General features: G+C 37.2%; 1 protein-coding gene across 1 annotated transcript in view; it reads right to left on the bottom strand.

The window, feature by feature from the left end:
• Positions 1–14,529, bottom strand: part of dock2 (dedicator of cytokinesis 2) — a 104,742-nt gene that overhangs the window by 16,292 nt on the left and 73,921 nt on the right. The window contains 9 exon segments of the mRNA XM_032555129.1: positions 466–506; positions 3,234–3,390; positions 3,601–3,686; positions 3,937–4,085; positions 5,188–5,246; positions 5,527–5,627; positions 5,741–5,819; positions 7,591–7,685; positions 7,793–7,891. Of these exon segments, the coding sequence (XP_032411020.1) occupies positions 466–506; positions 3,234–3,390; positions 3,601–3,686; positions 3,937–4,085; positions 5,188–5,246; positions 5,527–5,627; positions 5,741–5,819; positions 7,591–7,685; positions 7,793–7,891 (866 nt within the window).

Genomic DNA, 14,529 nt, shown 5'->3' with positions numbered 1-14,529 from the left:
CCAGTCCACTCCTAGTTCGATTCAAGTTTTATTTGTCTGAAGCTAACCCTAACCGTAATTCCTCAGGAAGAATTAAAGTCAGTCAACTCTTCTAACAAAAAGACTACAAAAAAAAAAGAAAACACAAGGTGAGCCACTTGACCTGACAGAAACCATGTAGTCTGGTTCTCTCAGTCATTTTTGTCTCTCCCACTGCAAACATGCTGCCTCTCTCTGCCTTTCCACCTCGCTGGTGCTCATCATGCCTCCCTCTGCTTTCTCTACTGTCAGACCACCACCTGATCCGTTGGATTTTGACATTAATTCAGCAGAACTCATATAATCCCTCGTCAGATTACGAAACCGCACACACACATAGAAGCACACGCATTGAGACATGCATTTCAAAATGCATGCAGACTTTACAAGACAGACGTGCAACATTTAAAAGCATTTTAGGATAAATCAAGGATATAATGCAAATACCTGATATACATTCCTTCACGGTTGATGTCTTTGTAGAAGTTCTGCAGAAAATAGAAAGGAAGAAGTTGACTTACAGTGAAAACATATCCACACAAATTCTTGAGAGCTGCACAAAGTTTGAGTTTGTAATTTTGCATTTCTGCATTGCGAGTTTGTCCAACAGTGTCTTACAGCATGAGTGCTTCAATGCATCCTTCTGGTATTGTGAGTGTGGTAATGTGCTGTTGTATCTGTATTTCCCAGTTTAATTAAGTTTAATGACATCTACAGAGAACTGAGAAGTGGAACAAACTGATTTAACCCCACCTCTCATTATCAGCGAAAGAGACACACAGTAAACACACGCATACACAACACCAAACATTTAAAATGAAAGAAAGCTTAAAAAGTTGTAAGAATTAGATGCTAATACCTATATGGTAACATTTAGACATACTACTGATTGTTTTGGGCTATTTGAATTCAGTAAGCCTATTTTTTGAGGTATACTTTCAACAACAGGACCAAGAATAAAGTCTGCTGATTTTTGTTTTTTTTCTGGTATCCGATCACATTTTCCTTTTTCAAGATAAAATACAATGGGGGGTGTTTGCAACTGAATGTTAAACAGCCTGAATAACAATGAACACCTCCAAGACTGAACATTGGCTCTGAGTGGGAAAAGTGTTGTTTTTCCACCCTGGGTCGGGAAAGAGAAGTCGCCTCAAGAGGGACAGTTTAAGTGCCTTATTCGTCATTGCTGATAGAACAGAGCAGGAGATTGACAGGGGCGTTGGGGTTACATTTACAGAGATGAAGACACTATACATGTCTGTTTTTAGTGAAGTGAGAGCTGACACAAAAAGGTGAAGCATTCCATCTCAATTTTTCACCGCCTAAATTTATAGCAAAGCTGGCTGAAATGAGCAAACTAATGGATCAAAACTGTATGATTGCATGATTGATTGATAGATGGATTGATGGATGGACTGACAGCCACAATATGTATCACATAACAGATCCAATCAATGTTTGGACAGATCATTTCCAAACATTCAATGGGATTGGACAACTGGCTCGAACGATTTTTGGTTTGCTTTGCTTTAATCACATATCAAACATGAGATACAGCAGGTTAACACGTTACTCCAGCATTTTGAAGCTTTTATGTGCAATCATTGATTACTGCAAACTTTTTGTTATTTTCTATAAACGGAACATATGAAGACTTAGACTTATTTTATTGTCATTGCTCAAAAAAACATAAGTAAAATTGGCAATGAAATGTCATTGATTCTCTTTTAGCTAAGATTCATATTTCCCAAAGTAACATGAACTCAAAGCTGTGGGGAAGCCTTTGTGCTTTTTTTTTTTCTTTTACTTTTAAACCTTCCAGTGTTTTAGGACATAGTGGAAGTGGATTTTCGTATGTCCAATCAATCACTTGTCAACTGGATTACGAAGCTATTTAATTTTAAATTAACACAAATCATTCAGTAAATTGGAACATGAAAAACTTTTGGAAAAATGCTGATGGCACAAAAATGCCTCTGAAACTTTTATATTCAAGTTAGACTGGGATATTTTGGCCAGAGGAGTATGAATGCCTTTACATTTAGGAGTACATTTCTGTTCCTTTGAAAATCCATCTGCATCAGGAGGCTTGGCAAATAACAAATATGTGAGTGATTGTGTGTGTTAGCCCGGGGCGGGGTGTAAATATGAGAGTGCTTGCTAGCCTGGAGAAAGGATTTTTCAGCCCAAGAAATAAATTAAATAGAATATCTAATGGGCAACTGCCACAAGATATAAGCTAAATACTTTTGCCATTTCCCAGCAGTGTTCTTCTAAAAACTACAATATAAGATGTGAACACAGATGCACGGATTCATATTCATGTAAGATTTATTTCTCAGTTTGATAACAAATGACTTATTAAAAAATGCAGAATGAAGGCATAGTTTGACTATTTTGAATAAAACTTACAAACTGTGAGACTAATGAATGAAATCATTTGAATGGACATCTACAGGGGAACATTTAATAAGTGCATAGAATGATGAAACCTTTTGTAAACAGCCTGAAGCTACAGATTGAAAACTATCTCTAGATCAATCACCTCAAAAATTTAAAGAGGTAAAAATATATATTTAATTAAAAATCACTATGAAAGACATTGTAATGTTAGAACAAAATAACCAAATGGATTTTGTTTTTATTTTAACTCTGCAAATATGGAAACGGTGCAATTATGGAGGGAAATAAACCGGGAAAAGTCCTTAGCACAATCACACTGATACCAAACATTTTGAATTTGATTTGAGTTTAAACCTCCTGACATTTCATTTGGTGTGCTCCTGGCTGTTAAAGTGAGAGTAAACACCATAGTGAGATCAAAAGAGCTGTCTGAAGACTTCAGACTCATGATTGTGGCAACTTAGATGTCTTGTAAGGGATTTAAGGAGGTATGAAAAGAACGAGAAATCAACTATTCTATTGTATGGAAAACAGTATAAAAGTGAAGGATATTTAAAACAACTGCCAGAATGCTCAGGTCCAATGTTGAAATAATTTCACCCCGCAAGCAGACCACATGATGCTAAAAGAAGACTCCAAAAAATCTGGTAAATCAACCAAGTGGCTGAGAATTAAAAAATGAAAAAACTTGCTAAAAATGAGATGACTAAATATAGGCTGTAAAGTCTCTTAGATGGTTACAGGAAGAACCTCATCAAAGTTGATGACATCTCTGACACCATAGGGTTTATTTTAGTGGTGTTTTTACTAACCAGAAGATTGACAGTGCAGCTCATGCGGTTGTTGCGGCTGTCATCACTCATCACGGTGCGGTAGTCAAGGAGACGAGTCAGGAGACCCTTAACCAAAGAGACAAAGTGCTGCACCTGTGGCTTCAGTGTGGATTTCTCAGCTGCACAGTCCAACAAGCTGATGGAGGAGAATAAGCAGTTTAATTATCAACAACCTGAAACAGGGTTTGTTTTTCAGAGCTGTCAGCTTTCTGTGTTTCTCTAGTTTTGACAAAGAAAAATAATACTAACTGCAAAGCTTATTCTAAGGGAACAGCAAATATATACCTTAAGATGAAATATTTATTTAGCATTTTTGGATTTAATATGCTTAAATACTCAGTCCTACATGGTTTCTAGGAGTTGCATGTATCGTTCATCTCCTCCTCCACCTTCCACCTCATGATCCAACTTCAGGATTATCTCGTTTTCAAACTGTTGAAAAAAAAAGTACAGGTTTGGAAAAGAAAGAGTGGATAAATTAGGGAGAGTGAAACAAAAAAAAAAGACAAATCAATTATGCAAATGCATCTAGGAGGTCCCTTGTTTCAGATTCAACATTGCAGGAAATCAGTGTAGTAATTTTATGTGTATGTGCTTTTGGTTCAACCAGGACATTTCTCTGTTATGTTCACTGTAATGGTGAGGAAATTTTGACTCCTGAATGTTTTTCATGCATATCCACCTTCTGGAAGTTTCCAAACTGGACATGCTCGCAGGAGATCATGTCGAAAAAGATGGGGATCGTGGCTCTTCTCAGCTCCTCCTCAGGAATCAAAGTCATCTCCAGGATTGGACCCACCATACCAGGGATAAAACATATCTTATGACTTCCTACAAAAGACAAATACATGCATAGGAATTAAGGATGTGCAATCACTGTATCGTTTCTCAGTGGCACAAAAGAAAGAGAAAGATCATAACAAGAAATGTAATTTATCAAATTAATGCTAAATTCTAATTGTTGTTTGTGAGATAGTTATTTTTGCTTTTTTTAATGATCGTTTTTCTCTATTAGTTCCACAAAAGCATAAATAATTATAACTATGTATTAGAAAACCAAAGTAGAAGTAATTATTGAGTGCTGATTAGAGAACATTTGCACTACTTGGTGCATCTGAAGTAGTTTATAAGAAAATGTTTTGTTTTTAGAGCAGCATTTGTGCTTTTGGAGTTCTGGTTATATGCGACGGCTGCATCAGGGAACAGACTGTGTTGAATTTCTACAAACTTTCTTTTAATCATCCCTTTAATCACTATGACTATAAATACTAGAAATATCTCCAGAAAAGCTGCAGCCCACAGCACCTATTTTAATGTGAGTATTCCAACTAATCCTAAACAAGAACTTACACTACTCATATAATTAAAGTGCTTACAAGCTTTGCTGTGAAAACCTATAGCGCTATGCCATAAAAAACACCTGCAGGCACAAAGTGTCATTGCTTTTGCTTGTGAACTTTAAATAAAAAATGTAACAAAATGGTTTTGCTCTAAAGTGCTTTTCTGAGCCTTTGACCTTATCTTGAAATCACCTTTAGACCTTTGAACTTGAGTTTAAGAAGCCCTGAAATAGACCTTTGACACAGTGTAGTTATAATGTTTTCTATGTGAGATCCTGTGTCTTGTTATAAGCATGCTTTGGGGTTTTGTGAAAAAGAAGGACAAAGAAAACACACAAAAAAGCAAAAGAAACCCAAAATACATTGTGTGGTTTCTATTGGTTCCCTTTTACTTTCTTTCAACTAATTCCCTGAGTCTCTCCGCAAAAAACTGACAAAAGTGTTCCCCTTTTCTTTTAACTCTGGTTTTCACAGTATTTACCACATTTGCATCTCTATTTTAGCATGCAGAACCACCTGAGTGCTCTGGATTTAAAATTTAAATCTGTGAATCTTCTGTAAAAATTTTTGCACAATTCATTATAGCTTCTCACCAAGTTTGTACCAGATGTCACGTATTGCAAAGCCAATGAGCCTTCTCATATCTCCATATCTGAAAGAAAAATGTGTAAGAGTGAGAATAAAAGGGAAAGTACATATAAATTGATAAGAGAAGAAAAGTCATCCCCTCAGTTTGCAACAATTACCTAATCAATACTTATTTTCACCTTCAGAAACTGAACATCCCCTTAGGAAAGATAATGCAGTGCTGCTCTACCTCAACTGAATTGATCTCCTGTCTACAGGTAACAAAGGCTTTTAATAGGTAGTGCCATTAGCGCAGTCGGAGCAGATGTGGTAAAAAGGAGGAAATTAAATGTTTGTACTCTCACTTGACCAGAATCTTGTTCCTTTTGGTTGGAGAGAAATGCTGAAGCTGCAGAGACTCTTGAGTAATAAATGCCACCGCCAAGTGGAAGTAGTTATTCCAGAGCTATGGAGACAGAGAAAGCAGAGAAAGTCTTCAGGAAGCATACTAAACAGTGAGACAGGAAAATGACCACAGCTACATAATATTTGTATATACTGTATACAAAACACAATTACCTGCACTTCGAAGTCATCATTAGTCAGGAACTTTTGGTTCATTGTGTCAGCATAGGTATTTATGGCTCTCAGGAAGACCCTAAAGGACAAATCAATGTTAAAAATGAATATATTGATGTTATATTGTTTAATCCAACTGTAGTATGGGATATTTCCAATGGTACTCTCATTTTTTTTTATTAAAATGCTAGACTTAATGTCTTTGATTTTCTTTCCTAACTAATTCCAAATTTTGTGAATAAAGTGGAAATTTTAAGATGGATGAGCAGATGCTTTTATTAACAACAAAAAGCAGTGTGTCAATAAGGCAGTGACAAATGCTGATCAGTCACAAGCAAGGAAACTAAAAATGTTTTCGAACAGAAAGTGAAGTAGAAGGAGTGAGATTCTGGCATAATAGTGATTGGATGTTCGGGAAACTCTTGGAATCAGAAAAGGTGAGGTTTATTAAAACTGCCTAATTTCCTGGGATGAAACCACATTTTTTTTAGTTAAATGCTTTAATAGGGTATTGGCTGGAATCTTCCTTACAGTTAAAAAGTTTTGGTGTGTGTTTGGGATAATTTTACAACTGGAAATCCCAATTGTGTCCAAGTTTAAATCATCTAACTGTTGAGTTTAGGTATAGTTAAAGATTTGGTGTTTATCCACCCTTAAATATTGTTAGAATTATTCTAAATAACCCCTTGGGCTGAGTCTACCTCTTACATACTTGACAGTATAATTTTCTTAAGTTTAAACGCAAAACGTTGATTGATCAAATATACTTTTTCTTAATCATTTTGTCCAAAGTGCTCAATCTTTGCACCATCTTTGCACCAGGAGGTAAAGCATTTCTCCTGAAGGGACTGGAATTGTTACATTTTTAGAATTATCTCATATACACTTGTGAAGCCTAATTAATATTTTGGAAATTAATTAAATCTGTTAAATGCATGAAGATTTCCTCTGCCCAAAACTGTTTTAAATACATCACTAAAGACCCATATTTAAAATAAAAATCAGATCCATGACAAATGGATGTAAACCTTTACATTGGCACTGCAATGATCAATAACAAAACTAATCTTGTGTGAGAAAAAAAAAAGAATCCAATGAATAAAAATGTGTAATGCATCAAAACAGTGTTTTTTTCTAGATAAGGAATTTCATGGCGTTTCATACTGTAAACTGCTTTTTCAGGGATTTTTTAAACTATTGCTATTCTTCTATCTCAGTAGAAGCATGACAGCAGCTCGACACACTGAGTGCAGAGGTATCAGTGAGACGTTATTTAATGCATTTTTGAACTTAAGGAGAAACTGCTTCCAGCCTCTTTTGGCCCAAACACCATCTATCATCATTATCCAGAGCCAAATGACATCCCCTCTCATTCCCCCTCCTCCTACATTTTCTATGTAGTGGGACTCAAATGCTATATTTGCACACTTCTTCCCAAGCCCCAGTCTACAGAGTAAGTTGTTCTTTTTACTTCACTTTCTCTTCTACCTATTGGCTTCACAGCTTTAGCCTCCCCTCTGGCTCCTTTCATTGATAGATTTGTGCTCTATCAGTCCGCGCACACCAGCGTATTTGTCACATCAGCCGTTTTCATCATTACAGCCCTGATCCCAGCTTTACTATCTCTAACTCATCTCAGTGTGGGTTAGCGCAGATGAACAATTCATTGTGGAATGTTGACAGTCCCTTAAGATGTAGCGCCATGCCTCATGGGTCGAACAGCAGGCCGTATAGCAGGGCTGCTGTGGCTTATTTAGGTGAATGAAGGGATCTCACGATGTGCATCGTCCGAACTCTAGGCCCTGTTTAAATGCAAGCATGTCAGTTTTGCTCATTAATGAAGTACTGACCTGTTCTGCACCATGATCATGGCCATCCAGTCAGAGGGATATACATGTTTTCCAATCAGGTCCTTGAAAAGCAGGAAGGACTCCATCAGGAAGTCCTGCGATTAAAGAGAAAAAAGTGAATCACTTCCTATAAAACCTTAAGCAATCTAGTTGAAAAGATTGCTTATTGCCTGCAAATTTGGAGGCGTGTGTGTGAAGTTACCACTAGATCAGTAGTTCCAGTGAAGGTTTCTATGTACGTGGCATAATGACGATCATCCATCTGACTCAGGATAGCTGTCATGCAGGCAACAACTCTTGACTAAAAGAGGTAAAACAAAATAAAACAGAAGGGAAAAAGGCAACATTACGTTTCTTGAAGGTTTTCATCTGAAGCCAAGAATTGAAAAAAAAAAACAATTGTTGCTCCATCTTGTTTCAGGTAACTATAAGGAGACACCTGCAGACCAGCGCTGCCACTTGGTAATTTATGACATTAGCATTCCAGTCAAAATGCGTCAAAGAGATCGTGCTGCAGGATGGCAGTCTCAGCAGGAAAACGTGTTATTCCTGGTGTTATTTTTAAAGTGCCTGCATGTGCCAACAAGAGGGTAACGAAATGTTATTCCCAAATTATCATAATTGCTATAAACAAACAAAACCACTGCCAAGGGGACTGGCGGTCTTTTCTATTTCTAGATTACATTCATTGGCTTACATGAGATAGAGAGAAGATTTATCAGAGGTTTATGTAAGAGTCAAATACACAAAGCACTAAAGCTGTCCGAATTTTAATTGAGAAAAGAGGCAGACTGCAACTTGATGTGAATATGGTCACAATAAGGAATATTATGTAACAGATAAAATTGTTTTAAAACTACTACTACATAACTACTACAGCAGCATTATGTAGTGAAATGGTAGCAAAATCATAGCTTCAAATGTAAATTTGTTTGACAGTAGTGTACACATACTTTGACATTTTATTTTATCTTATTCAATCAATGCAAATGCAATAAGATTTTTTCTGCATTAGTAGTGAACTTTGGTATATCCATATTTAATGGTCTTTTTGAATTTAAACGACTGCAGTTGGATACCAGTAGTGTTGGTATGTTCTAATGTTGCATAGCAATTACTTTAGTAATTACATAAGATTAGCAAGTTATTACATTATCACAAAGCCATTGTGAGATTGTTACCATATTGTGACTGAATTTTAAAAAAACATCTACAAATGTTGTTTTTTTTCAAATTATGGTTTAGGTTTTTTTCTTTATGAACATTTGGATTAAAAATAAAAATATAGATTCAGAGCACGTAGCTAGTCTGGTATGTAGGTCACCCTAACCCTATTTGGACAAATGTTCATTTATTGTATTATCAGTAAATAGTGATTAAAAATTCTGACCACCTAATCTGGAAATCATCTGTCCATGAACAGGAGCACAGAATCAAAAGCTTTGGTTTGGGGCTGCTCTTATTTGTCTGTCTTCTTCCGCTGCTTGAGTGCTTCCTGATATTTAACTCAAATCCATATAAAGATCACAAATCTGTTTCAGAAAGCCCCACAGATGTACAGGTATTTCTGCATGCCAGCGCTTGGAAATTATCCACCAGATTTGGCAGTGAAAAAGGGAGGCAAGCAAAAGAGAAGAGAGATGATGGATGGCTAATTGAGGATGAGAGATGAACGGCATCCAGTGCGGTGACAGCTTTCACCTTTTCCCGTTGCATCAAAATAAGTAGGGTCTGTATAATTTGTGCTTTTTTCCTTTTTACTCTAAAGGAGAAAACCGGAAGCTTGTTACAATAATAAATCAAATAGAGACCCATAAATTGACACTAGAGCGTCTATTCAATTACATGAAAAGGTTCATTAAATAAATATGTCAGGATATGAAGGCTCCTAGATTCTAAAAGGAATTTGTCTGAACTTAGTGCATGACAAGCCATTTCTCCTGCTAACTTCTGCAATTTAGTGACACTAGAGACCACTTCAGAAGACTCGCATCTTTAATCTCTCTCTTCTCTTTCTCTACTTCTCCTCTCCTGCATGCTCCCCTATTAAATGTGCCAGGAGACCATTTTAATCTGACATCTAAGCACTGACTAATTACTGGATGTATCTGTTACTCAACTACCTTAATTTTATTTCAAAACTCAGTGGTGATATTAATATAATCAACTTCTGGCTTTAAAACCCAACTCCACTGTTACTTGTCCATTCCAAAGACATTATTGTGGGAGTTTAATCTAATTATACAATTTTATGTGTCTACCATCCCCAAATACCCAGCATCTATAGACAGGACTGAACAGGACAATTAACTCAGTTTGCTTTTCTTTTCAATCGTTTCCTCTTTAGTGTGCAGCCACTGAACAGTAACAAGATTAGGAACCCACCCACGCACTTGGTCACTTACCGATATTATTTGACGGAGGATTTTCGCCTCCATGATCACTCTCTGTGTGTTTGCCTGTGCATGTCTGCAAATTAAAGTGCAGGTCATGTGCTGCATTGTCCTATTTCACTGTAATTACTGTTCTCTGAAGACCTATCAGAGAAGAGTCTCCTTTAAAACTCCATCTAAATGCTCAAGGGGGCAAACTGTTTGTCTGCGCTCTAAATAATGTGTTTCATTAGCACCTTCAAGGAGATGCTAAAAAGTTTGGAGAGCACATTTGCCAGCTGTATATTAATAAAGCCATCACTGATGTCACAAAGACAAAGAGGGATTTCAGGGCTTGTTGAGGCAATATCCTTCACTCCCATCCTCTCACTCTGGTCAGAGTTGATTAAAATATATTAAAAGCTGTAATTTCTAACTTGCTTTAAAATGACAGTTCCTTGAAAAATGTCTGCAATATAGACAAAAATGAAAAAATAAATAAATAAAATTTCATCTTTACTATAGTACAAACCCCAGAAGCCGCAGACCAGACTATATTTTATGGTGGAAAGTGGTTGAATTTTACAACATAATGACATTTTTTGGTATCAGTTTACACACAGCGGTGACAGGAATATATAAATATTTAAGCCTCACTGTGGTACTGAGGAAAAAGTTAAGAAAAGGGTATAATCGAAATGCTGAAAAACTTTTTTAGAAAGAAAACTTTTAGTCACTGTAATAGGCAAAGTGGAAATGTGTGCTGACACGGCCATTGCTGTGTGGACAGCAATGGTGAAGCGCAGATATATTTGTATAAATCCCATTCATGACGTTGAACAGATGAAATAAGCACATATTAATGCTTCATCCTTTAAATTGACTGGTTTGAATAAATGTTTTACCTGCCAGCTTGCAGTTGCTGGTTAACTCTTCTTTCATGCTCCTGCACTAAATGATAAAACATTTAGACCAAGCTAAATAAATAAATGAGAAAGACAACCCAGCTAGAAACAGATCACTGCACTAGTGAGGCACGCTAGTGTTTACTGGCTCATTAAATATACATGGATATTTTCTCAAAATATAATTGAATTTAAATTGTACTTATACAGCAAAATTAATTCAATATCAGGATCTGGTAGCGAGAACAGAGTTTTTGTGGCTATCAATCAATCTATCAATCTAGCTATCTAGAAACTATGTGTTTAAAAGTGTGCAGAAATATGCACCCAGTTGTTGCAACTTTTTTACATAAACCTTCTCTCCCTCACCTTGAGCAATTTATGCACAAATTATATTTGAAATTTACTTCACCAAACTTTAGTTTTGAGTAAAGGCAATCTTCCTTCTGGATTTATTTTAATTTAATTTGCCAAATTGGGGGAAAGGGGAAAGGAACATTAAATCCCGATTAATACAACTTAAAACTAAGGAGGAAGAGTCTATAACCCAAAGAAATGTGTGTCACATGGACAAGCACGATTCCCACTAGTGTTGAAAAGGGAGGTGATTTTCACACTGTGTATGAAACATTTAAACTTAAGATAGTATGTCATTACACAGCTAAAACTTTAATACAGGAGTCAGTAAAGTAAGCATTAAAATAACACATCAAAACATCATAACTATGACTAGCTTTAACAAGCAAAAAAATTGTTTGAATTGTGTCTCCTTTCCACCTTTTCCTCTTCTCTTTCCATCTTCCATTCTTTATTGCTCCATTTGAGGCTTCCTCCCAGGTGGGAAATCACTACATGGCTCACAACTGTGATTTTCCAATATTTTTTTTAAACAGAACACCTATAAAAAAAAAGCCTCACTGGGAGCCTGCGGCACCGCTCCACAGACACAAACTCGTCTTTGACCTCGCTCTAGTACACACAAACACACATGAGCCCGCATGTTTCCCCAGACCCGGAGGGTGAGGTATAAAGCTGAGGGGGTTAGAGGTAGAGATGGATTGTCAGGTGGTTTAATTAGAGCTGCTGTGAGTATTTGTCAGAAACAAAGATTTAGGGGGTCTCTTTGCATTTGGAGCATGAGCATGAACATAGCGGTCTGGTAAGGAAACAGATCAATGTGTCCTCATTCTTTCCCCTCCCCCCAAGTCAAGTACAAGGAGACAAATTCAGGTGATACTAATAGGAGAGAGAAAAGCTAGGGAAGGAGGGAGTTCAAGGAGAAAGGAATAAAAGTGTGAAGATGAGAGGACAGGAGGACTAGAAAAATGGGATAGAATGAGATATTTGCAAGCTAAAATAAGGAGATTTTTCTCTTTCTCCAGCCTAGACAGCACACTCGTTCTCCTCCCTCTCCGTCTTTCTCTTTGTACAATGACATCCTTCTCCTCTCATCCTGCACTCCAGAATCAAATAGCTGTGACCATGCTCTAACACAGCTATCACTCGCATCAAACCGATCCTGCTGCTCAGCCTGCATGTGTATGCACAACCCCATTTACATCGGTACAAGCACACATACAGGAGCTATTCTCTCTCTTACTAGAGGTCAACGGAAACACAACACAAGGTGAGTCAACCACTTTGCTGTGGCGCATATATCACTGGTTATTCTCAGATAGGGAGGGGGTCACCAGGGACACTCATGAGGATGCTGCATCAGAGAAACACTCAGTGAATAGTAACACACATGAAATCTCATTCAGGATGCTGGGAAAGTCCAGAAACATTAATAAATAAATACATTTAGAGACTGACACAACTTCAGCTGGTTCGTCTTAGAAGACACTCATACTTCTTGAATTTTTTAGGGTTTTGTCACATTTTGTTGGGAATTTATGTGACTAGATCAGGACAAAAGAATTCGTCACTGTGAACTGGAACAAAAATCATGTTTTTCAAGGTTTTGCACAAATACAAATCATGAAAAATGTGACACATTTTTATTTGGACTGGATGAGGAGCATCTGTGAAGTTGAGTCGTGTTGTAGTCTTGCGTATGATTTTTTTCTAATCAGATTTAGGTCAGTGAGGCTATTCTAACATATGACTGATTAACACACAATGCTGGCTGTACATGAAGGGCTGTGGTCCTGCTCTAAGGTGCACCTCAAAGCCAGTCATTTGCAGCCTTGGTGACACTTTCATCCACCATGCTCTGGTTTTTAAAAAGCATACAAAAGCATGATGCTGCCACCACCATGCTTTCATTGTTTGTTGGGGGATCTTATCTTTTACATTGTTTAATATAAGAGAAGTGACTTCTCATTATTGTCTTTTACAAATGTAACAATCCTGCCACACTTCCATTAAAAATCGGATTTTTGGAGTTGTGCTGTGAACAAATTCTCTCACCAAAGCTGCAGCTCCTGCAGAGATACTGACAGCTTATTTGTTTCTCAGATGAATAGTCTGATTGCCTCATAGCCCAAGCCCTTTTCAAACTTCTCTGCTACTTCATCCCTGATTTGTCTGGTGGGTTGACTGATGCCGTTTACTCTCTAATGTTCTCTAACAAACCTTCAAGGTGTTCACAGAGCAGCTGTATTTACTAAACTACACACAAATTGACCATATTAACTAAATAAGTAACTTCTGAAGGGAGCTGGTTTCACTGGATTTAATTTTGAGTTTTCGGTAAATTATTGGGTGTGTGTGATAAGGAGAAAAAAATGTGGACATAGTTGAAGGGATATGAGTAGTTTTGCAAGAAACTGCGACATTCAGAAAAATATGTTCAAAGTATGTTTGAAATTTTAATGGAAAAAAACAGACTAAAGATCTATTTCATAATTTAGCCTTTTACGATGCAAGACAAATGAGAAAATTAATTAGCAATCAGAGAGTTTCCTGCCACACTGAGAAGACAAAGTAATCATCATTACGCATAATTTGAGGCTGACGCAGTGTTTACTTTTGCCGTCTTTTTTACTGTCAAAAGAAAGCGATGTCATCCGCAGCAGGAATGAATGTTGGCACAGACACATGATCAGATCAAAGCAGGATGAGTGGCAGGAAAGGCTAAGGCAGAGAATTAGGTGTGTGTAAGGAACAAAGATAAAAGAGGAGAACCGGATGGTGATAAGAGGTAGAAATGGGGCAAAGAGGAGGCTAGAGAGCTTTAGAGAATGTATCAGTAAATGAAAGTCACTAAGTGAGCAGTAGTAGACTGTTCAGCCAAAACAGCAAAGGTATAAATAAAGCGAGTGACCCAAGCAACAGTGCACATTTCGGTGTGTGTGTGTGTGTGTGTGTGTGTCCTGGCTCGACTCCCAGGAGCAGACACTTCTGTGCTGCCAAAGTTTAACTGGGTCCATTCTCGTGCCACGGTTGATGTAGTGAACTACATCAAAACTACAGCATTCCACTGGGATAAGCCTCTAATAGGGAATAACATGGAAAAAGATTGAATCAAAGAAGGGGTTTTAATAACAGAGTGAGAGGATTTAAGAAAAAAACTGATATATGCAAGAGTTAATGAGAAAATTGCAGTAGGTAGAAGCAGAGATAGAAATCGATTAAGGAGAGGAAGAATGAGAGAGAGGTAGAGATGAAGAGAGAGAGAGGGAGGGAGGGAGGAAGAGAATTACTGGGCTCCACGAGGA

This window comes from Xiphophorus hellerii, chromosome 23 (genome assembly GCF_003331165.1).
Source record: "Xiphophorus hellerii strain 12219 chromosome 23, Xiphophorus_hellerii-4.1, whole genome shotgun sequence".
Lineage (NCBI taxonomy): Eukaryota > Metazoa > Chordata > Actinopteri > Cyprinodontiformes > Poeciliidae > Xiphophorus > Xiphophorus hellerii.
Note: the sequence above shows the minus strand (reverse complement) of the source record. Positions and strands in the feature narration are given on the sequence as shown.